The sequence below is a fragment of the Lytechinus variegatus genome, chromosome 2 (assembly GCF_018143015.1).
Source record: "Lytechinus variegatus isolate NC3 chromosome 2, Lvar_3.0, whole genome shotgun sequence".
Lineage (NCBI taxonomy): Eukaryota > Metazoa > Echinodermata > Echinoidea > Temnopleuroida > Toxopneustidae > Lytechinus > Lytechinus variegatus.
The window spans coordinates 64,655,555-64,681,693 of NC_054741.1; the positions used below are offsets into that span (position 1 = coordinate 64,655,555).

General features: G+C 37.2%; 2 protein-coding genes across 2 annotated transcripts; one reads left to right on the forward strand and one right to left on the reverse strand.

The window, feature by feature from the left end:
• The first annotated feature begins 905 nt into the window (after positions 1-905).
• On the forward strand, positions 906-20,463 carry LOC121408651 (ATP-binding cassette sub-family C member 10-like). The gene is made up of 19 exons (XM_041600188.1): positions 906-1,151; positions 6,813-8,360; positions 8,890-9,015; positions 9,533-9,760; positions 10,128-10,284; positions 10,795-11,033; positions 11,456-11,707; positions 12,324-12,422; positions 12,603-12,792; positions 13,010-13,258; positions 14,044-14,191; positions 14,585-14,768; positions 15,249-15,464; positions 16,093-16,220; positions 17,028-17,197; positions 17,510-17,670; positions 18,544-18,797; positions 19,124-19,367; positions 19,949-20,463. Exons 2-19 carry the CDS (start codon positions 6,852-6,854, stop codon positions 20,156-20,158), a joined length of 4,764 nt encoding a protein of 1,587 aa, XP_041456122.1. The 5' UTR covers positions 906-1,151; positions 6,813-6,851; the 3' UTR covers positions 20,159-20,463.
• A 2,035-nt stretch (positions 20,464-22,498) lies between these two features.
• Positions 22,499-25,714, reverse strand: LOC121406918 (F-box only protein 39-like). The gene is made up of 3 exons (XM_041597791.1): positions 25,412-25,714; positions 23,740-24,612; positions 22,499-23,166 (listed from the first exon to the last, which is right to left on the reverse strand). Exons 1-3 carry the CDS (start codon positions 25,712-25,714, stop codon positions 22,795-22,797), a joined length of 1,548 nt encoding a protein of 515 aa, XP_041453725.1. The 3' UTR covers positions 22,499-22,794.
• Between the last annotated feature and the right edge of the window lie 425 nt (positions 25,715-26,139).

Below are 26,139 nucleotides of genomic sequence, written 5' to 3' on the forward strand. Positions count from 1 at the left end.
ACATGATAATATGAATATAATATATGCCAATACACTTTAGATTTGAATGGATCTAAGTGAATAAATAGACAAGCCGATTTTTTATTTATTTCTAATCTTTAGGAAAAACTTGTTAAAATATTTTAGCTTTGTATTTGAATCCACAAGGTTTAAATCTAATATTCAAATTGTAATATAAGCCTATACACTCTAAATTTAAGAGATTTATAATAAATCCAGATCGATGTGAATAGGGACCAGCCAAACATTATATTTACTTCTAATCTTTAGGATAAACTTATTAGAATCTTTTAGCTTTATAACTATTTGAATCCACATTCGAAATGCTATACGCTCTAAATATGAAGAGATTTAAAATAAATCTAGATCGGTTGTGAATAGGGACTAGGCGAATGATTCGATTTATTTCTAATCTTTAGGATTAACTTATTCAAATCTTTTAGCTTTTTATTTGAATCCACAAGGTTTAAATCTAATAGTCAAATTGTCCCTATTCACATCCGATCTGGATTTATGTTTGATTTTTTAAATTGCTGAGAGAGAGAGAGAAAGGGGAAACTGTAAAACAAGTTAAGGGGAAAAGGAGGAGTTTGTGAAGGGGGTATTTTAGTGCGAAGTCCAGGCATTTAATTAAAAATAACTCTATTCGGTTAGATATTTTTCAGATTGTCCCTTTTATAAAATATGAATACCTTAATTCCTATCTAATTCTGCCGCACACCGCAAATATGAAATAGCCCACCATACCCCCATTCATATAACAAGGGGCATTCCCTTCACTCCTACGGTTCAGTGCTCCGGCGCGCGCCTCTTGTCGGCCGGCCGGTCTGGATTCCCGTGGCAACAGGGTAACACGGGGAGTGATTCACCCGTTCATTGTCTGCAGTCGGAGGTATTACATAATCATATTTGAACTCCTCTCTGTGTCTCGATCTCGAGCTAAATTTGGGATCTCTCATCATCGGAGGAGCCCGGGAATCTCCAGCAAAATGGTGTTGATTGGTGGATATAAAAGAGGGCTGGTCTGGTGGATCGGAGATCACATTCCATTTCAACTTTTTCTCACTGATGATTCCAGCTGCTTGCTTGGGCTTCACCGAAGATTTTCAAATTGAACTGAAAACGGAACAGATTTTCATCGTTATATTTCGGTGAGTCCGCACCTTTCCTTTCGGATTCCTGCTAGAATAAAATTACAATTGGATTAGTCAATCTTCTATTTATAAATATGTTTTTAGATATTAAAAATCTAAAGCTACCCAAAATTAAGATATGATCATAATGATGAATAGGCTTGCTTATGTATAGAGACTTCGAATTTGTTTTTCCATTTTTTAAGTTATATAACTCATAGTATACTTGACTTTTCTCTTATTCATCAGTATATTCATGATCTGTTTGTTAATTTATTGATTTATTTTGAGACATGCATTTGAGGGGACATTTTCTACTTCAAATCAATTGACGTGGTTTTATCTATACTTATTTATTAATTAGTTTATCATTTGAATTATTTGTCTATCTTTTCGTTAATTTACTCGTTCATTCATTCATTCATTCATTCACCAATCCATCCATCCATCATCCATCCATCCATCAAGCCATTCATTCATCCGTTTATTCGTTTACTGTCCTACCCACGATTATTTTATTTTGAAAAGAGTATTATTATTTTGTAGTGTTTGTAGTGATATTGGCAATTGTTGCAGAGGCATCGATCTTGGGGACGGGCAAAATATCTTAGATACAAGTAGTTCCCCCTTTTCCATTCTATTTGTTTTTGTATCTTAAATTGAGACTTGTACAATGCACAGAGTAATATGCTACAAATGATTATACATGTAAATTCATCTCGATGTGTATTCCCTTTAGAGTAACCTGTATCGTCCAATGTTTTATTTTGATTTATGTCACCCTTTTTATTTTTTTTCCATTTATTTTTTTATTTCTTCTTTGTTTTGTGATTTTACTGCTTTTGAACTGTTTTAAATCATTCCAATTACCTGTAAATATTGTGATTATATGTGATTTTGAATACCAATAAAACACATAATTAAAAAAAAAAATCTTAGTATCCCCACTACCATCCTCATTATCCTATTATTCATTGGAAAGTATGCCTTGATAATATTGCAAGTGATGTTTACTTTTGACAGTGGACAACAATTGCACTCTCAAATACACCATGGAGCTATTATACACCATCTTATTTTCGTTCGCCACGAAATATATACCATAATAGCAACAACACATGGAACCTTCGGATGCTTGAATGCACTTAGTCCTGTATCAGTAATGAATCCATTGTATACTGCTATACACCGGTTTATTTCATTTTCTTTCTATCTTTGGAATTGTTACAATTTTGAATAATTCCCCCAATCTCTAGCTCTCCTCTCTCTTTCTTAGTATCCCTAAATTAGACCTCAAAATAACCAATCTGGAATAAAATTATTGGAAATGGTTTTTCAACTGATTTGAGTAGGTATGGGTGACAACATTTACCAAAAAAAAGTTAGGAGGGAAACGGGTTGGGGAAAGTAATTTTTTTCAAGGTCAAAGGTCAATGACCTTTTCATATATACTGTATAATGATATCTCTGAGATGGAAAGGCTCAGGTTGGTGATAGTGGTGTCAAAATGCACAAATTTTTACCAGAATATAAAATAAAATAAAATTAAGTACCTAGCATGCACATTCACCGATAAAATTCAAGGTCAAAGCCTTTCAAAGGTCCATGACCTTTTTTACATTATATCACCATACTGTATAATGGTATCTCTGAGAAGATAAGGTACAGGCTAGTGATCATGGTGTCAAAATGTACTAATTCTTACAAGAAGGTAAAATAGAATAAATGTGAGTACCTAGCATGGACATTCACCAATAAAATTCAAGGTCAAAGCTTTCAAAAGGTCAATGACCTTTTACACTATATAGATATCATACTGTATAATGGTATCTCTGAGATGAAAAGGCGCAGGTTGGTGATCATGGTGTTAAAATGCACAGATTCTGATCAGAAGATCAAATAAAATAAGATTAAGGACATAAAATGCATATTCACCCATAAAATTTAAGGCCTAAGGTCAATGACCTTTTGTACATTATATACCATATTATATAATGGTATCTCGAAGATAAAACAGCGCAGGTTGGTGTTCTTGGTGTCAGAATACACAGATTCTTACAGAAAGATATGATATGATAATGAAATTCAAAAGGAGATAATAGCTTAAAAGTACACATCAATTGACCTAACAAAACTCCTACAGCACCACTTCCAGTTCTTAAGAATCAAGCTATGCAACATATCAGTAATGATATAGACCCTGGGTGGTGTTTCATAAAGCTGTTCGTAAAGTTACACTCAACTTTATGCACGACTGGAACCTCTTTTGTGCTAAATCAGTTACATAGGGAGATCATTTAGCACAAGGGGTCACCAATCGTGCGTAAAGTCATTCGTATCTTACGAACAGCTTTCGGAAACGGGCCCCTGGTCTGATATCCCTTGACAGAACGTTGAATGGGTCAGATCAAAGTCCTGAAAATGTCAGAAGGTTTTCAAGAGTTTAATTACTCTTTGCTGAAGATGAGACACTTAACTTAATTTACTATGACAAAAGCTGCAGCTCTACCATGTCTATATGATTGCCTTATTTTAATTCTTCATCATTGTCCCTGGCTATATGAAAATGTTCTTATATGATGCATGTCATTAGGGTTAGGCCTATCCTTTTCATTTACAGATAAAGTTATAGTTTATAGTATTGATTGTAGCAATTGAGGTTAGTGACCTATTTCTACAGAAAATTAGTACATTGATTTAGATTTATAAAATGCATATGTAAATGCTGCTACTTTAGACAACTTCACCATTTTAGATTATACATGATTTTTGTTACACTTTTGGAAATGCATTACTACAATATATATCAAAAAGTGCTATTTGATATCGATTTCACCTCGAACTTGTATTTTGACGTCATCATTGGTCAAGGAATCAACTTTTAAATTTGTGTTCATTTCCATGGAGGTCAGTCTTTTTCCCATTAGAATCACTACAATGAAGTTATCAAGTTATCGACCTATTTACATAAATTCCCTAACGTTATTGATATAGATGATTGACTTCTAACCCTTAAGTATATTTTCCATGGCCATTATTTATCCTTATTTCGGAGTGAAAATATTAAACATCCAAGTTTTCATTACAAATAGGTATCTTTCTATAATTCACAAATAAAATGTGAATATAATGAATCAATATCTTTTTTTGGGGGGGGGGAAACATGCATGGATGTATAAATATTTATTAACTTTTGACCTTTCATAAATTGACTTTGGATATCAAAGGTGAAGGTTAATTCTTTATGATTATTTTGTGCCTTTTCATCTTCTTGCAAAAATTGCTTTTTGACACCAAATCACCATCATGCAGCATTTTATTTCAGAGATACCATTATACAATATATAGCCTATGGAAATAGGTCTTTGACTTTGAACTTAATGGATTAATATGCATGCTGGGTACTTGATTTTATTTCATTTGACCTTCCTGTAAGAACCTCTGCATTTTGACACCAAGATCACCAACCTGCGAGTTTCATCTCAGAGATACCATCATACCGTATATAATGCTAAAAAGGTCATTGACCTTTGAAAGGCTTTGACCTTGAATTTCATTGGTAAATGAGCACTGTGTGTACTTTATTTGATTTTATTTGATCTTCTTGTAAGAATCTGTGCATTTTGACACCAAGATCACCAACCTGCGCCTTTTCATCTCAGAGATACCATTGTACCGTATATGGTATATAATGTAAAAAGGGTCATTGGCCTTTGAAAGGCTTTGGCCTTGAATTTCATTGGTGAACAAACATTGTAGGTACTTGATTTGATCTTCATGTAAGAATCTGTGCATTTTGACACCAAGATCACCAACCTGCGCCTTTTCGTCTCAGATAGACCATTATACCGTATACGGTATATATTTTTAAAAAGGTCAATGACCTTTGAAAGGCTTTGACCTTTAATGTTTTTGGTTAATGTGCATTCTGGGGACTTAATTTCATTTTATTTGATCTTCCTGTAAGAACCTCTGCATTTTGACACCAAGATCACCAACCTGTGCGTTTTCATCTTAGAGGTATCACTATACCATATATGGTATATATTGTAAAAAAAGGTTATTGACTTTTGAAAGGCTTTGACCTTAAATTTCATCGGCGAATGAGCATTGTAGGTGCTTGATTTGATTTTTTTGATCTTCTGGTAAGAATCTGTGCATTTTGACACCATGATCACCAACTTGTCGTATTTTATCTGGGAGATACCATGATACAGTATATTTAAAAAGGTCATTGACATTTGACCTTGAAAAAAAAGCACTTTCCCCAACCCGTATTCTTCCTAACTTTTTTTGGGTAAATGTTGACACCCATACCTACTCAAATCAGTCAAAAAACCATTTCCAATAATTTTATTCCAGATGGTTACTAATTATGGGATACTATTCTCTGCTCTGTCGTGATTTCACAAATTCATATTTCACAAACTCATATTTAATTTAATATTTAAACCAAAGTCATCTATCATTCTATACGTGGACTCAATTTAAATGATAACGGAAGACATTAAGTTGAGAAAGAATTTAGAATGGACGAATCATTAATAATGGTGTATATAAGGCTATGTACATTCATATATACGTACATTTTGTAAACATTTACGAATTTTAGTGGAAAATTGATGCACATTGCTATTAAGTAATATAATCACTAAATATGTTCATGTTATCACCCCTCTTCAAATCATCTAAAGATTCTGAGTGTAATAAAACCTGGTGTAAATTTTTCTTCAGTAAGGTTAAAGAGATGATGGAGCAGACGTGGTAGGGCATACTGAATTGAGCCCGACTTTTCCTTCTACGACATTCCTACCCATAGTCAGAATATGAATAGCGTTTTACGCCGTTTTTAGTGCTTGAAATCAACGTCTGTTCACCCTGAAGAAAAGTCTAATGTAAAACTTCCAAAAATAATAAAAAGGAAAATTTGTGGAGGTATGAGGAAAACCCATCAAATAGATTATAAGAAAGTTATAAGAATTTTAAGCTTTTGATTTGTAACGTCATATAAGAGCAGCTGCCCCTATATGTTATGTAATATGATTGGGCAAACAAATCAATATTTTAGTGTATCGTGATTTAATTTGTTTTCTTTTAGGAGCGAGTGTGAAATAAGTTATCTGTTGATAACTGAATGTAAAATCAAAACCATTTTCTTTTTTTTTGTGTGTGAAAATAAAATTTCGTTGATTTTTTTATCATAACATGTATGGGGACGCTGCTCACATAATGACATGCATGACGTCACGGTCACAGATAAAAATTCTAATCTGTGATGGTTTTTCTTTGAATCTTGACCATTTTTAAAAGTCATTATTTTTGGTGCTATTTTTATAATAAATCTTTTTATTTGTCAGGGTGAACTTCCCCTACTACATTCAAGTAAAACTTGCGCTGATACAAGGTTCATAAAAAGGGACTTCTGAAAATTGCAAAAGTTTTAATGAATGTTTTGGTAAGCAAAGAAACAGATGGAGGGGCTCCTTATATCGAAAACCGACTTTTCATCCCTCGTTACCAGTAGTATAAAGGAAGGGGCTCCTATCATTTTATAAAGGAACAGTTCTCATCCCAATGAAATAACAAACTCCTGTGCCTCTGGATTTAACACTATGTAATTTATCAAGAATTATGACTATAATCATATTCATTTTGTTTTCTTTCGCTTCATGATTCCAGTACCTGTAAGACCATCGGGCGTCACCAAGTGCCACCGAGATGGCTTCTCCAGTTGTGCTCTCATTCTGCTGGAGGAATATCAATAATGACACCCAATGGCATGAGGAAGAGAACCTTGGATACTGTTCGTACAACAGCATCAAGAGCGAGTGGATGTTCCACCTTGGCAGTCATGTCCTATTGGCACTTGTCAGTGCGCTGTACGTCTGTCTTGACCACACTGACCAAAATTCAACAAGCTCTACTCTTAAGAAGTCATCCATTCCGGAAGTTCGCCTTGTCATTGCGGTCTCGTCTGCACTGGTGCATACCCTGGGTTTCCTGCGGATCAGCCCAATCGCAAGGTCAGGTCCAGATGACATGCTACTGGATGGAACATCGGCTTTTGCGTGGCTTCAGTTGTCAATCTACACGTGGAAGCTAAGACAGCAGAGTGTTCGGCTGGCCCGGACACACAAACCGTTGGTATTGGCGTGGTCGTTGACGTTTGTATCCCAGTGTATGCGTCTTAGTATGGTGACCAAACAGCTTCTGAACAACACCTCAACTACCTTTGAGCAGGAAGGCGTAATTGTAGCATCGGGTATGCTTCAAGTTCTGTATCTCCTGACCCTCCTGCCATCACCAAGGCACACTGTTTTATCTCAAGTCAAAGTTGGACGTTCTGCAGGTCAAAGCGTCGACGATGGCACTCATGAAGATACCAATTCTTTGGAGAAGCCTTCGGCTGGTGCCGAACACCTTGGTATTGCTGCGGAGCATGCTGGTTTATTATCTAGGCTTACATTCAGCTGGGCCCAGGATATAATGCGTAAAGGTGCTGCAGGTCAGCTCAAGAAAGCCAGCGATGTTTACAAGTTTCCAGAGGATCAAAGAGCTAGTCGAGTAGAAGATTATTTTTCTCGTTTCTACCCACAGGGTTCAACATCATTCGCTGAAGACGTTTTCAATTCTGAGGACTCGGTCAGTATCAAGGATCTCACAACGACCAAGAATGATTCGATCAGAAGTAGACGAAGTAATACACAAGCCCGTTCTGTGTTTCAGGAGAAAGCCGAAGATCACAAAATGCCACGTTTCGACAATGCAAAGAGAATATCTCTTTGCCGGGCCATCCTGCGAGCTTTTGGGTTCCAGATTTTCATCCTTGGTATTTTTAAACTCGTGTCCAACACGTGCAAGTTTGCCAGTCCTTTGCTGTTACACGCTCTTTTGTCCTTCCTTGAGAACTCGGATGAACCCGTCAAGAATGGATACTTGTATGCATTTGGCCTGTGCGTCGCCACTGCACTTCAAACGATCGTTAATAGCCAATTTCACTACCGAATTGTAGAACTTATGATGAAGCTGCGGGTAGCTGTGAAGACTTCGTTGTATCGGAAGACTCTTGCAGTTGGGGCCAGATCTTTGTCGACTTTTACCACGGGTCAGATCAACAACTTGATGAACGTGGATGCAAATAGGATCTCCCGGATCTCCCACTCCATTAATGATGCATGGAGCGTGCTCTTGGAAACAGTCGTGACCTTGTTCTTGCTCTACCAACAGGTAAATGTTATCATGCCTTTCATTGAAGGAGAAAAATGGAACATTTCAGTCCAATTCCATGTTCCGCTTCCAATTTTAGATTTTCAAATTGAAAATAAATAACGAAAATTTATAGGGGGTTTACTGGATATCTGCCATCCCGATACCTCCACTGCGACCACGAATGCACAATGAAGTTAGTTTGTAATAATTGATTACAAATAGATTAACATAAACCAGATCATGAATTTGTATCACAAAAAAATGAATTTGGGGTGTTTGTAGTTGGTACAGTTGTTATGCTGAAAAATGTTGTCTTATAAACAACATAATTACGTCCCTTGTCATGAATGCACTGTCCTATAATCTGCTATTACCAACAGTTTCGATCCAATATGGCAAAGAACAATAAAATCATTAATATTGAAAGATATGGTTCGTCTAAAAAAAACTCCCAGGTAATATTCAGTATCTGTTTCTAATAAAAAATGATATTCTTGTAATGGAGGGGATGGGAATGTTAATGTACTCTCTGTCTTATTCTTTTCAGGTGGGCGTATCCTTCCTCATTGGAGTGGGGTGTTCCTTCTTAATCTTGCCTTTATCCAAGTTCCTCTTGGCAAAGATCGTTCGGTACCACCGGAAACTGATGAAACAGAAGGATAGCAGAGTAAAGGTATAACTGTCAAGCAATTACGTTTTGAGAACAGGGGAAAGGGATCCCCAAATATGTGACTTATGACAATTTTATTCACAAGCTTTGCTTTTTAAGCTGTTAGGGGGCCTAAAGCATTCAAGTATATACTAATTATATCTGTACCATTTATTTATGGTATTTTTACTTGTATTCATGTCTTTGATTTTATTCAAGTAAACATAACCTTGAACTTACAAGACATCAAATGTTATCACTACAAAATCGGTTACATTATCTCCGCCCCAAAATAGGGGAATGGGATCTTTATTCAACTTTTAAGACTTACTAGTACTAAATAATGTATGGATTGTAGCTAGTGTCGATTTTAGTTGATTGGGGGTGTTTATGAAAAGCCTCCTTTACACTTATTAATATGCTCTCAGTCAATGATTAAGATGCAAGAATTTCACTACAGCTTGCAATTAAGTTGTCAGGAAGGAAATCTCCTTCAAACACTTCTCCAAAGTTATACAATGTGTATCGTGTGATTTTCTAGATGATGCACGAGATATTAAATGGAATGCGTGTCATCAAGTTCTTTGCCTGGGAAGGCCAGTTCAAGAAAGAGATCAATGGTCTTCGTTCTGAAGAGCTTCGTAGTTTGAAGGGCATCAGGTACTTCTGTGCCTTGAATCACTATGTCTGCTCCACCTCACCGATCCTCATCGCTTTGCTGACTTTCACTTCCTACACGCTGCTCGGCAATGAACTTACCGCTGCGAAGGTGAGCTGGGAGAAAGTGGGTCAAAATGATTGATTATTTTATTTGGCACGGAGCTGACATGGACTGTATTTTATCTAGGGTATATTTCATTAATCTGTTCTTCAAGTTACCAACTTCTTCCTTTGCATTTTCATAGCAAGAGAATGTAGCTAAAATATAGGACTGTTGCTAATTTCATTGCAAATCGAATCTTATGTAGCTAATTACCAAGCTTATCCCACTCACCCAGTAGAATTTGGCCCAAGAAATATATTCATATATACAAACACTTTGTGGTCATTCTATTTGTTTTTGTTAGAATTTATTTCGTGATCATAACTTCAAGGAAATTAACTGAATCTTAAAGTTTCCTTTGCTTGCCTTTCAGGTTTTCACAAGTCTTGCCCTCTTCTCAATGCTCCAAGGACCAGTCAATGGAATCCCATGGGTTTTGAATTGTCTTCTCGAAGCCTGGGTTTCCTTTAAACGAATCCAGAAGTACATGGACATAGAAGAGACAGATCTCACTTCTTATTACTTATCAGGTATGACGAGTTTCATTATTTCCGAAAGGAGCCAAGTCCACTTTTGTTTAAAAGTAAGATATCAATTAGGCTTACCTATTAGTTTTAAGCTAATTATGCCCACACTATAAAAAAAATGTCAAAAATTTTCAGAGCATTAATGAATGCACCTCCTGAATTTTTTTTCCCACTAAACGCTTGTCGAAAAATTTCTAGGTATTTTATACCCGTGTATATCGATTCGTTGTATATAACAGGTTTTTTTTACATTGATAGTGGTAAAAACAATCTTCTTTATAATTATAATTGGCATGTTTTCAGTAATAAAGGGTTTTAATATGAAAATAATGATGGGTTCATGGATAGGAATGATATCCTTTCGTGTTACTCTAATTGGTTTTCATTGACGTGTCTAAGATTCTCTAGGAAGGACTTTGTTCGTTGCGTATATACCATCCGACAGAAGGAAACAAGAATACATTTAGTCTTTTTTAGAGATCTTGGTAATGTTGCTCATTTTTTTTCATTAAGGAAACAAACATTCAGCAGAAAAGGACAAAGCATCAGCTCTGAAAATCAAGGATGGATGTTTTTACTGGGAACATCCGTTGAAGAAAGATGACGAGAAGAAATATGGAGAGAAGGGGAAGGATGAGAAAAGGGACAATAAAGAAAATGAGACCAAAGATAGTGAAGGAAACGAAGGACATGAAGCGGAAGAGCATCCAAACCCTGTCAAGCTTCAGGAAATTGATTTAAATATCTCAAAGGTAAATAAAACGACACAGACTCCATAGAAGGGCAATATGTAGCGGGCTGGAATATGGATGGGAAGGATGGATGTTCCTATAAATTTTCAAGCCATATATTTTGAAAAAATCTAAACTATGCGCCAGATCTTCCGAATTAAAAAATGAATGCATTTTAAAATGCATCAAACGCTCCACACCTACATGGGCACTTTGCTAATTTTTGTTCTTGTCCCCTTACTCGAAAAGAATCCGACATGGCTTCATCCTCCTACCATTATATACATCATTTCAATACCAAGATATCTGTGATGCATGAATGTATGTACTGTGATATCGGTAACAATCGCTATTAAATCCAGCCATTCATTAAAATACAGTTTCTTCAGATGATAGATTCTCAACATATCTAGCATTCCCCCTCGATTTATCAAACCCCACAGGGTCAGTTAGTCGGTGTCATCGGTAAAGTTGGGACAGGGAAGACCTCTCTGCTGTCCTCCATCCTTGCTGATATGGTGAAGGAAGGGGGCGACATCAGGGTTGCCGGGCTTCGGCAAGGGTTCGGAGTGGCAACCCAGGAACCATGGCTACAACACGCCACTGTGAAGGAGAACATTCTCTTTGGTCGAGAGTACAACCCTGAAAGATATCGCCAAGTGGTGGAGGCTTGTGCTCTCCTGGAAGATATCAAGGTAAGACTAAGAGCAATGGCTATAGAGCACACCTTACGGAAATAGAGACTAATCTGTATGGGGTAGAAAATAACCCTCCTCAGGGGAGTGTTTCTTGATTATATTTTATCTGACAAGTTGTCAGATCTGACAACTTTCCTTGATTGGCTGAGAAGAACTGTTACTATGGTAAATGTCGGATAAGATATTAACAAGCCTTTTTATAAAACGCTCTCCTAGTGGTACAGGCTTGCATGTGTACTCCAGAGAGATAAAGTATGCCAATAAGAGTCAAGGATAAAACACTTCCCGGAGAATACAAAGGTACTTTGCGCTGGCTCATCTGTATGTTAATTCTAATTGACTGAATATATTTCACAAAACCTAATCACACTTCGATATATCTATTCTTGGTGTTTTTGGAAAATTACTTTGACTCCAATCTTTAAAAACAATCAAGCTTTGTAAAGTTACAAATTTGTATCGACAGAAGTTGCATCACTTACATCTCAGAGTAATGATATCAACCCTCTCTTTAGATGCACATGAATTTACTTTGTCTTGTCCCCTGGCTATATGCCCTGTAAAACTTCGATAATTGTGATAATTTCTTAGTTTTTACTTGTGTTTGCTGTAGATACTGCCCGCTGGAGATGAGACCGAGATTGGTGAGAAAGGCATCACTCTCAGTGGAGGACAGAAAGCAAGGGTCGCTCTGGCCAGGGCAGTCTATCAGGTATGGTAGCACACATATGTAAAAAATGAGTGACGGTTACCCAGAGAGGGAGAGAGGGAGAGAGGGGAGGGGGGGGGGGAGCTATGAAATATGTGCCTCTTGAAACAACCTTTTATTGATAAGGAAATTGTCCATTAATCAATCTTGTTAAAATCATTACGGTTTACCTCATATCCACAGGACAGTGAGATTTATCTCCTCGACGATCCGTTAGCTGCTGTGGATGCCCAAGTAGGACAACATATATTTTCCAAGTGCATCATGGGACTGTTACGTCACAAGACAAGGATCCTATGTACCCATCACACTCGTTTTCTCGTTGACGCCGACGTCGTCGTAGTCATGGAAGATTTCAAGATCCTAAAAAAGGGTAAGGATATAAACCAGATATTTTTTAAAATTTAATCCATAAATTACAACAAAAAAAAACAATCTGTGGTGCATTGCTTACAAAAAATTACAAGCCAAATTCTTTGAAGAGGGCTGTTTAAAAATATTGTCTTATTCTCATTTCGTGGTAAAATGATTTTTGGCACTTTTCACAATTCACATTGGAATAACATTGATCTATTCGTATTTTTTTTCAGGACCTCCAAGTGAGGTGTTTGACGACCCAAAATATTCCGGTCACTTGAAAAGCTGCAAACTGGAAACGGAAGGAGAGGAACAGGTATCTGAGTCTGAGGTGAAAGGTTGCAATGGTGACGGCAAAAAAGTGGTAGATGAGGAGGAGAAAGAGGAAGGCGTGGTCAAGTCAGAGGTTTACCAATGGTACTGGAATGCCATGGGGAATACTCTAGCTTCTATCATCCTCCTGACACTTTTCCTTATGCAAGGTATGTATTTAGACTACTACTACTACTACTACTACTACTACTACTACTACTACTACTACTACTACTACTACTACTACTACTTCCACTACTACTACTACCACTACTACTACTACTACTACTACTACTACTACTACTACTACTACTACTACTACTACTACCACTACTACTACTACTACCACTACAACAACTACTACTACTACTACTACTACTACTACTACTACTACCACTTCTACTACTACTACTACTACTACTACTACTACTACTACTACTACTACTACTACTACTACTACTACTATTACTACTACTACTACTACTACTACTACTACTACTACTACTACTACTAAAACTACTACTACTACTACTACCACTTCTACTACTACTACTACTACTAGTACTAATGCTGTTCTGTTCGAGAAGTCGATGCAGAAAGTAACAAAAAAGTGATAAAGGGTCAAGTATCTTACTACTTTTAACAAATATTTTCAAAATGACAATTCCAAACAATTCGCTCACTTTCTTTACCTATGGATATGACATCATGAAGCCTTACTGTTTGATCAGAAATCAGATAAACAAGTTAAAATTAGTAACTGAAGGCCCTTTTGTATGGAAGAGTATGTGCGTGTGCGAGTGTGTGTGTATGTGCTTGGATACATAATTGGTTGTGCCTCCAACTTATTTAGAATGCCCCTACAAATTCCTCCGTTGCTACTACTAAAAATCAATCTACTCCAGTGCTACAACCATGTCTATCAAATTGATTTTTAAAATATTCATTTCCGCAGTGACTGGCAATATGAGTGATTGGTGGCTATCTCACTGGGTGACCCAGACCAAGAGTATCGAGGATACCGTATCATCCGCGCATGCGCATCAGCCATCTACTACTCAATACATCAATATGTCTATGGAAATTGGATCGGAAGACCAATGGTAGGTCTAGTTTACGGTGAACTGTTTAAAAAAAACATTTAACTAGTCACTGGGTTATAACGCAGTGTTTTTTTACCTCAAGTCCCGTGCTGCTCGTTGGGAGTTTTCTCCTTCCATCATTACAAGAGGGGGGGGGGGGCATAAAAGTGTCCTAGTGATCTATTTGTACCCTTAACAAGTGTAACAAAATAAGTTGCCTACTAAATCGAATTGAAGAACAAAAATGACGATATATAGGTGGCTATCCGTGGCATTTCCGCAAACTCATTTGCAAATATACTGTATACCATTTTCTCTCAAAATGATGTTACTAAAAGTTTACTCACTTCATTTTCTCAAACTACCTGATCCGTTTGTATTCACCTGAATTTCTCTGGACCCATCTTCTCTCAGGTTTCCGGATGCGATCAAGGAGCAGAACGCTGTCACAGCAGCCTCATTATTCTATCTCAAAGTATATGCTGGAGTAATCGGGACCACTTCTCTCTTCACTCTGCTGAGTACATTTCTCTTCGTTTATGGAGCTATTCGTGCTGCTACGACGATCCATGATGGACTTCTCAACAGCATCCTTAGTGTAAGTGCATTCCTTCGATGCGACCGTGATAATCATGACGATGACTGTCATTATCATGAATATCTTAAAATCGGAATGCGTCATCACCGTCATTAACACCGCCACAAGCACATCATCATCATCAACAGCACCATCAATATTATCATTATCATCCTCATTATCGTCATCATCAGCATCATCATCAACACCATCAATGTCAGTGTAACCGTCATCATCATTATCATCATTACCATCATCATCTTCATCATCATCATCATCATCATCATCATCATCATCATCGTCGTCGTCGTTGTCGTCATCATCATCATCATCATCATGAGCAACAGCAGCATAATATTCTCATCATCAACATCCTCCTCCTCCTCGTACACCCCCTAAACACCATTATCATCGTCCCCATCACCATGACACATTAAAAAAAATCAAAATAATTTTTTGATCGATGACATCCATTGATAATGATCTTTCCTATCTTTTCAGGCTCCCATATCGTTCTTCAACGCTACCCCAGTAGGTCGCATCATCCATCGTTTCACAGATGATGTCTTCACGATTGACTTTCACATGACCTTCGCCTTGCATCACCTCCTGACTGAGTTTCTGTCCTTTGTCGGAGCTGTGATCCTCACCGCGTACAGTCTACCCTGGTTTATAATCTGTCTTATTCCACTCGCAGTTATATGCTACTACATGCAGGTAATTTGATATGTTGTAGTTCATAAGTACCCAATGTTAATTCAAATGTAATTATTATCATTCTTTTTATGTATTATCATCGTTACTTCTAAAAAATCAATATCATTGATACCATTATTACGGTTAGGGAGTTAATTGACTTTGATATCTATCACTTCTCTTGGACAATGATGACGATACCTATTCACGTTCTTCAGTGCATAATGGAAATTCAACTTTGTCAACCGATAACCAATATCTATCTTGATTTTCAAGTCTCTATTGCAATTTTGTTAACGTAATTGATTTGAATGGTCTAGCATCGATCTGATATATTATCAACATCATAAATTGCAGCAGTTGGATTAGTAGCAGTAGTAATAAAAAATATTAATAGTAGGACCTAGTTTAATGTTGTGATCATTCAGTTTTCAATAAACATGATAAATGAGTTGTAACCTTACCAAGTCTCTTCTTTTATCAATTTGAAAGCATAGCTTGTAAATTTTACTCTCGATGTATGATATTGTTATACGGTTATCCTCGAAACCCCACTTTTTTATTCTTTGCAATCATTTGTGTTTAATATCAGTTCACATGTGTTTACCATTTTGGATTCAGGTTTACTTGTGTAATTATTCCCCCTTAGGACTATTATCGGAAGACTTCAAGGGAGTTACGTCGCTTTTGCAGCATTTCCAACTCCGCCATTTGCAGTCATTTCTCCGAGACGTTATCCGGTCTTACAGTCATCAAAGGCATGAGAGCAACAGAAAGGTGAGCATTCTAAATATTAATTTCCATGAAAGCAGAAATTTGTTGAATAAACGTCTAATTTACAAAAGTAGTTAAGTCTATATTACGTCGAATGATTACGTCTATATGAAGATGCCTTATTTTAACATATTTACGTCTTGCGGGCCACTGAATAACAATATCGTGACGTCATGTCTTGGTGTTTTGGTATTCACTAGTTGACGATTCTTTGTGTCTTTCTGACGTCCTGAATGTCATGTAATCACCTCTAAACTTTATTTGCGAATTGTATCAATAAAACTTATTAAATTCTGATGATGAAATATTTTGTGAAGGTAATTTTATTTACGTTTTTCTTATGGTAATTAACGTTTGCTAGAAATACAGTAGATGAAACTTTTTTGACAAAAAATACTAGATATGAGAAGTTTAGTCGTGATAGTTGTTGTTTCAACAATGTAAATAAATCGAGTATTATCAAAGTGATTAAACACTGACATTTCTCTGAATCAATACTAAAAAGCAATCTGATTCACTGCCTGGAGTAGAACTGCAACATTTTTATATTTTGTTCTAAAATAAGCTGAAATATTGTGAATATATATTGTGAATTTATTTTACAGTGCCTAACAGGTTTGCAATTGGCTTAGTCCCTAACTACCCAGGCAGTTTTTATTCAACTAAAAAAATGGTACCATCAACCGATAAAGACTAGCATACCGTAAATGAATCAATCAGTTCCTTTTTTAAATACAGTATACAAAAAATGATAAAATGAAAATATAGTATGTTGTTTTCAAATGACCCGTATCTGCGATTATCATACAGATTTCGTAAGGAGAACCGCTCTAGGCTAGAGCTTCACCAACGAGCCTGGTTCTGTTCTGATGCCGTATCTCACTGGCTGTTCTTTAGGCTGAACATGCTTGGTGTTGCTATGGTAACAGTAGTTTCCGTCACGGCAGTCCTACAGCATCAGTTTCAGACTTCCGATCCAGGTTAGTATTTCCCTATATTATGATCATCAAAGACCCTATGCCCGCATAACAGAATGTTACACTCACATCGGCTAAACCAACTACAATTTCTCATGTTTCTTATGTAGGTCTATAAATTATTTTTTTAAGAACTATTCTTATCAAAGGAAAAGTTATTTTCAACCAAGTTTTAGAAGGAAAGTTGAATTACGAGTTACTTTGTTGTTGAATCATACACTTCTCGTGTTTTGACTGCTCGGTCCATCATTTTTCTTATCAAACCCAAGAAACCCCACAATTATTTCCTTTTCAATCATCTTTTGAACGATCTAGGTTTGGTCGGACTGGCTGTAACGTATGCATTGGCCAACACACACCGAATGATAGCTGTAATTAATACACTGACAGAGATTGAGAAACAGATGATCAGCACAGAGCGAGTACATAATTACACCACAGCTATCCCAAACGAACCACAGGGTGGAATGATTAAGGTAAGTGAGGATGGTGGTGGTGATGTTGATGCTTGTCGATGTTGTGGTGACGGAGGTCACGATGAGGATGATGACTGTGATCAGTGGTGGACCGTGACCCGGAGGAGACAAAGCATTGGAGGGTCACAGCATTGTTAACAAACAATCATGGGCGGAAATCCCAGGGACTCAAAATAGTAGTTGGGACACGATATCAAATGTCCCCCTACTATTTGTGGCCTTTTATTATGGGTAGAAATACATCATTTTAAAATTGAAATAAAACATGTACTTTAGGACGAGATGACCTTACATTTGTGATGATAACCTTTTTTGGTCAAAATTTCCAGCCCCTTGTCCCCCCTACCTTTTGGGAGAGATTTCCGCCCCTGCAAACAATACAGTGCCCCTCCAATCATTGTCTCCCCCGGCTCACAGTCCGCCACTGACTGTGATGACGACGACGACGATTATGATGATGGAAATATTGGGAGGAAGTAGTGATGCTCTTATTGTGATAGTGATGAACGACAGATATCTAAACCAAATTTTACTGACCAAGTATCCAAAACAAATATGTTTAATAAAATTGGATGGATCCCCGCCCATGCAGGTGTTCTACCGCGGGATTGGGGGATTTCTACCGCGGGATTGGGGGATTATGACGCTGTTAAAATGCACATTAATTGTTAAATTTTGTCTCGATCCTAATCACTAGTGCCATGATAGGCCCTGTGAGGCTAGCATGTACAATTTTTTTAATGATGTGAAAGGTAACCACAGTAAGAGTAATCATGAAATCTTGAAGAATGCAATTAAATGATATGAGTGACTGAAAATGGTGTTCCTATTATTCACAACGTGAATATAATTATTTCTTACTTGACGCTACAGGCACCTCCTCTTTGGCCAAAGCGAGGTGTGGTCAAGTTCAGCAATGTCCAGTTCTCTTACCGTGAGGATCACCCCAAAGCCCTGAGTGGGGTTGACTTTGAGACCCGTCCAGGAGAGAAGATTGGCATCGTGGGGAGGACTGGTTCAGGGAAGTCCACTCTGTTCCTGGTCCTCTTTAGAATGGTCAAGATTCAGGAGGGTTCCGTGACCATTGATGGTGTTGACCTGTCTCAGTTGTCTCTAGAAGACGTCAGGTAGGTCCATGTTAGAGCGTCAGTGGCTTGCCCTCTTAAGGTTGATTTGTTCAGAGCATAAAAACACAACTTTCATTTGATCTCTTTTGTAAAAGACTTGATATAATTGTTTCACTATACATAAAAAAATATATTATAAGATGCATTATAACTCTAACATGCACCTTAAAAATACTATTCCAAAGACAATGTATCAACTATAAATGTAGGTAGAGATGGAACATCCTTGCCCATTTGGGGCGACTATAGTGTGCCTCCTGATAAGTCAGCTATGTTACCCGTTGCAGTTTGTTCAACAATATCCCCTTGCCATTCTGTCTTTGTAGGTCCAAACTGGCCATCATACCCCAGGATCCGTTCCTCTTTAGTGCTTCCGTCCGAAAGAACCTCGACCCTGTTGGACAGTTTAGTGACTCAGAGCTTTGGAGTGTCCTCAAGAAGTGCCACCTAGAGGATGTAGTCTCCCGCATGGGAGGACTGGATGCGCAAGCGGGTGAAGGAGGGAAACAGTTCTCCACTGGTCAGAAGCAGCTGGTCTGTCTGGCTAGAGCCATGCTCACAAGGGCACAGGTATTATTCCGTTTGACTCTTAAAGTTAGCCCACATTGACATCCTTTTTTTTGCCAAGGATACACCACTTTCCGCATAGTTTGAATTGTTAGTGAACGTCACATGAGAAACTGAGGACACATAATATATGATTGAAATGATAACGAATAAAGAAAGATCAAGTAAAGTTTAATGGAGAATGTTAGAAAATTGGAAAAAAATTGGTGTAAATGGCATGTCTTTATTCAAGTCCAATACATCTATTATGTTGGAGATTACTTGATTATATACCCTCGAACATTCTTGATTTGTGTGACATACTTAATTCTTGTTTCAAGTGATTCATATCACAGGATATGAGCGCTACATGAAATATAGCTACCATAGATTGGACAAAAACTGATGAATTAAAAAATTAATGTAGGTAGTTTAATAGATTTGTTATTAGCAGTGTTTTTGTTTTGATAGGCATTATCGACATACGCGTGCAGTACGCTTAAACACAAATGTGTTTCATTTCGAAACCTCGTTCCAAAATTTAATACACTCAAAAGGTTAATATGCAAAAAATGATATCATCATCTTTATCATCTATTAATCAGGTTCTTTGCATCGATGAAGCCACGGCAAGCGTCGACATGGCAACGGATGATCTACTCCAGCAAGCCATTAAGGAGGAATTTAAGGATAACACCATCCTGACCATTGCCCATCGTCTGAACACTCTGAAAGACAGCGATCGTATCCTAGTGATGGATGGTGGCAAGGTGGCCAAGTTTGAAAAGACCACCGTGACGACAGTAGAAATGTAGTCAAGTTATGATAACTGGCGTACAGACTAGGGGGAGGGGAACTTAGGACACCCCAAAATATGGGGTCCACTATGATTTCCATTTATGCTCAAGTTTATACTGTTTTATTTGATTTACGAGGTAAGAGTGTTCAGCTGTAGAATTGTACCCGATTTATATTACTTTGTATTAGGTTTGAATGGAAATGAAATAAAGAGTTGAAAAAATCCATGAAAAGCAAGGCCGTGAGAGGAAAACTGATGCAACATGACACTACTTTTTCATATGTAATCTAAGATCTGTCACAACATTAGATTTTTACTTTAAAAAGTTTTTTGCTCGCTTGCGACTCTTTAAAATTTATTCCCTTACGCCATGTTCCACGGTTTCGCCTTCTCAAAGTTTCATGCATTAAAGCTTTGGTAATGAGCGTGTAGCAGGTGACGATAGTGTTGCTGATTATTAGAAGAATTTTATCTGATGAAACTTTAACAATGTATTCACGTTATGATCGTGGCGTCAACATGGTAAAGCTGTGTGATTGCATTAACCTTATCAGGTATTTGTAAAGTTTGCAGATGATTTCATATAAATCAAGTAATATTTTACAGATTATGGCAAGGTGGCCAACTCTTAGGTAAACTTTCGAGAAATTTTGATTCGATTTTATATTGAAGGTTCATGTCCGCATTCTGAAGTGATGAATGATTTAGTCTCATTTATTTTTGTTACTGTATTAAATACCTTTAGACATGTATAAAAGATAAAGTACCCGAGTTATGTCATGTTTCACTGCAAACAATTATTACCAAAGGAACATTACTCCTTGTTTGGTAAAGTATGATTTTTTTTCTTATGAAAATCGTTTGGATTACTTTTTAAAAACAATTTAATACTATAACACGAGGCTGGAACTCTCTAATTCTTTTGAAATTGCTCAGGTAGCAATCAAAGTGAGGCTGGATCCTTATTAAGTAAAAATTCAACATTTACAGTTTATTTTAATTCTCATAGATCTTCTTTCATGCATATTAAAAAGTGCGGTTATATGAAAACTGTTATATTCTGTATCTAGGTTTGGATCCTGGAGGGCATGTGCCCCTCTTTGTACTCTATTGTTGCCTTGAAGAGTATCCCATTTTGGGAGTGATACCCTTTCCACTTTTCGTGGAAGAATATAAATTTATATCATTACCGGAGTAAGAACAGTTTTGTGTCCAAGAGCTTTGAAAATCCCAACCTAAATTGTTATTGCCCTAACCAATGATACCTTTGATTTACCCCTGATATCGCTTTCTTTTTGTCTGATTCACAAATAGAATCTATAGTCAAAATATGCTGTAATTAAATCAGTAAGACTATTTTAAGATTTATCAGGTTCATTTTGAAAAAAAAAATCATGGAGCTAAAAGTTGAAAATACAAATCAAAGGAATTTGAAATAGAATTGTATCAAACCTTTAAAGTAGTAACGATCAGACCAACTGATGTGTATATAAATTAATATTTTCAGAAGAAATAAATTATTGAAACACAATTTACTGCTTTTGTAATCTGATATTTCAGCGATTTCATTTTTTTCTTTAATAATCAAATAATAAAAGATGAATCATATTTCAATGTCATTTACATGAATGACAGTAAGCCTTGTATCATGTAAATACTTCCGATCATGATTCCTATAAATCAGTAATTTCGTGTTTTACGATTGATGTCTTATTAACTACATCCTGGTTTGATGTTATATATATTGTGTTATTATCATGACTATTGTATCAAAGTGTACTTCGTTAAATGGTTATTTTAATGAGTCCTTCGGAAAACGAATGTTTTTATGTAAGAAAATTTATTACTGGTTAATAAATAATGAGATTTCAAATCTTGAAAACATAACGAATTTAGGCTCCTTTATTATTTGTGTGAAGGGGAATTCCGACGATAGCAAATTGAAATCGCGGGAGAAACAGTGTGTGGTGGATCGTGTAAAGATAAAGAGAAAACAAAGAGAAAATAAAACGAATCAAAATAAAGAGGGAAAAGGAGGACACGGATAAATAGGAGCGGATATTCAGACAAGGACAATGAGAGAAGTAAAGATATAGAGAGAGGGGGAGAGGGAGAGAGAGAGAGAGAGAGAGAGGGGGGAGAGTTAGTTTGGGAGGAAGCGTGATAGGGGAGAAAGATGGGAGGAGGGGTAAGAGGGGAGAATGGAAGTAATACGATAGAGAAATCTAAAATTAAAAGAATAAGGGACACCAACTGTAATGATTCGGCATAAACAGACTAATGAGACACAAAGTAATCTAGAACGTGCATTAAACTTTATTATCGAATAAGTGTAATCATTATAGGTCTTCCCATGCCAAAAAAGGTTACCACACCCTCAATTGTCTCAATTTTCTCTTCCGACAATCCAAAAATGTTAATCAATCTGTAACATATTTTTATGAACATTACCTAATTTTACTTAATCCATTCATATTCTGCTTTGTAAGGTATTCTAGGTCGAAATCACCGACCACCCTAGTTTTGAATTAAGTACATTCTTCTTTAACTCTACTCTCTGTCACATTTACAAAGTAAATGAGTGATACCGCGGCCCTAATAATCTATCATAACTGTCCTTAAATTCTTTTAACTCTTCCCATAAAGACAGATTTAATTGTGCACTCGACGAGGTTCACGAAATTCCAATGGCAGAGGGAAAAACATGGGTTCGATCACGAGCTCGTACATGAGATCAAATCTCGAGAACACCGGACGGTACTCTTCGATGACGAACGCCTCTTCTTCATAGGGCTCGATCGGCGTACTCGTCACCAACATTCGTAATGTGGTTAACGGCGGACGAACTCCGCGACGGACGAAGTTGACGTCCAGAAACTCGAAGACATCGTGAATGACATGCCAACGAATGCGACCTCGAACCTCCAAGTGCCTGAGCCGAGGGCTGTCTCGAATTATGTCGATGAAGCCTCTGCCGTATAGTTTGTAGCACGGTGTCACGTCAATAACGACCTTTTCAACTGTCTGTGTATTTGGAAATAAAAATAACAGATAATAATAAAATGTAAATCGCATATTAAATTCATAGGAGTAAACATTATACTGTCAAACAAATGACTTCCAGTACAGTTAATCAATTTTCAAACAGTACTATTCAATGTAGTAATACTAATTTTCCAGTGTTGTGTCACGGAGCCGGGCCTATAGGCCTTGGGGGAACTGAGTGATCTGCGATTTTATAGACAACAATGAAAAGAAGAAAGGAAAGAGATGTCAGGGTCGTGTAACTATTTTTTTTACCCTTATTGAAACATAAAATACATTTCGTCTTACCCTGACGCTGCGCGCCTGTCCCTGCCATTGACAAAAAAATCCATTCCTATTTTTTATTTACAATTGCGTTAATTATGATTCCCCCAAATTCAAAGAAGAAATGACATCTTCTCTTGAAACAAACATTTCAGTTATCACTGTTTGATTACATTTTGCTATCATCAAGATACAAATCAAACTGCTTATATTTAACGATATTGTCTAAAACGGGGATCATAGACTTTAATACCAAAATGACGAATAAAAAGATGAAATTATACCCACGTTATTAAGATATCGTGAGATGTATTTCAGAGTCCTATCCGGTTGAAATGAATCATCGTTGTGTCCTACTACACTCAATATTTGAAGTGGCATCTGAGGTGTTAAAACACGCTGAATGTCGTTTAATCGAATGACCCCAATCAGAGAAAACTCTAGCTGACATTTGGACATCCTTCCGGAGAACGCCCTCCAAGCAGGTGTCCCAACGATGTGGTTGAGGTTTTCTCCTCGAATGCACCTCACATGGAAGAATTCCAACAGTCCGTTGCTCTCCCGGGCGAGGTTCGTCAGAAGTTCGTCCGACAGAGCGGAGTAATTCATGGTCAACTGCACAAGATTTACAAATCGCGGCAAAGTTTCTGCAAATTCCGAACTTTGGTGGACGGGTGCTCCGGGTCGAAATAATTCTTCGATGTCAAGGGCTTTGAGAACTCTGGATGATTTCTCGCTTGCTGCTTGGAGTAACGCTGTTCCTTCTTCGCAAGTCATACCGCCGTAATTAAGATCCAAGTAGCGAAGTTTCGCCTGCCTACCAAGGAAACGACGTGCTGATCGAATGATCCCTTGACGCGCTCTCCCTCCAGGTACCCCGCGAAAATGGACATGGAATTTCAGCTCTGTCAGAGAGAGTTCCTTCAGTTGGACCCTCTGGCGGTACAGTTCGGCGAAGATGGCAGTGAAGGTGCGCTGGAATTTTCTAGCATGACGCAAGCTTCTTAGCCCACTTGATAGATGCAAACGGCTGAGAAAGCGACCAAGGATGTTTGCGTAGTTGACATGGGAACGGTCTTTGAAGTTTCCCCGGAGTCTGATGATGCGATGACGCCATAACCTTGGAGCTGCAAGAATCACTCGATTCCAGTTCTTGCAAACCTACAGATATGGAAACAAAAAAGAATATAAGTTCAAGGTTATGTGTCTTTCCTCAGTGATGCGATTGTAGAACAACTTTTGATAGAATATACAAGATTGGTTATCCACAACAGATATAAGGGGGGTATACTGTTATCCTATGGATGGGATGATAATTTGGCACCTTTTCGGAGCAAAGATTTTTCCGTTTTCCTTGATAGATTTTTGTTCCAGTGTAAAAATAAGAGATATTTTTGTATTAGCATTTTATGTTGTCAGGTAATTTTTGCGGCGATTTTTCCCGCTTCTCAAAAAAAAATTGATTAAAATTGCCAAACATTTTTCCCCTGTAACATAAGATGTTATATGAAAATCATGTAAAAGAATAAATATTCATAGAAAAAAAATAATCCCTTGTTGAGTTCAAAGAGACAATCCTAGCCAGTGAACGATTCTTTTTATTCTTATATATACATATATATATATATATATATATATATATATATATATATATATATATAACCAGACTTAACAATAAGAAAATTATTTGAGACTTATCGCCAATATTTTGACATATAAGTCATGAAATTCACTCGTCGGACTTTTTCGTATTTAAGACTTGAATGCTCAGAGAATGAGTGTTAATAGAGTGGAAGGGTAGGAGGCACACATTTTAATTTGGATATAAACAAAATCACTCTCAGTGCTCATTATTTCCATGGATCTTTTTCATTCAGAATGCTCCCGATCTTCGACCTTTTAAAATCTCTTAGAATGTCATTTTCTTTTAAGAAGATGTAATTTATGAATTCAAAATTACCAGTGACATCTCGGATTTATCCCACTGCGTCAAGTAAGATGCTATCTTTGCCAAGACGACATCGGGTGTGTGATCCCAAGGTATCACGTCATCTTCCTCATCCTCTTCATCCCCTCCATCATAAAACTGTTCTCCCAACAGTTCTACATTAATAGTTCCGTTGCCTTGTTGTTGGGATGTACCGGGAATGTCATTTCCTCCGCATTCAAAGTGAAATGACACATCGTTTATGCAGACATCGTTTATCGGTAACTCATCTTCTCCAAGATAGATTATGTCAGAATTTTGATCCGAGATTTCCATTGTTACATTATTAGGGCTAATGGGCTCTTGATCAAGATCATTGTTGTCCCTCAGATTATATTCTTCTTGGATATTTTGTGATGGTTAGATGTATTTCCCCCTAATTAAAGTGGCAGTTTTGCCGTGTAATGAAACTGTTGACGCCTTGTTTGAACACACACACATGATGCTGGCACGGTCCGCTTTACACCGGCACACGCCATTGGCTAAAAGTTACATGTTGACATAGGAACACTTCGCGTCCCTTGCTTCTCATTGGATAATCCGCGTTGGCCATTGTCGCGTCATAAACATTTATTGCGCATGTGTGAGTAGCATCAAAGAGCTGTATACGTACCAGATCGAGCTGACGCTGACATCATCGGCAACGTCGTGTATATCGCATGAACGCATGCATGCATGAGAGTGCATCCCAAGCTAGCTGC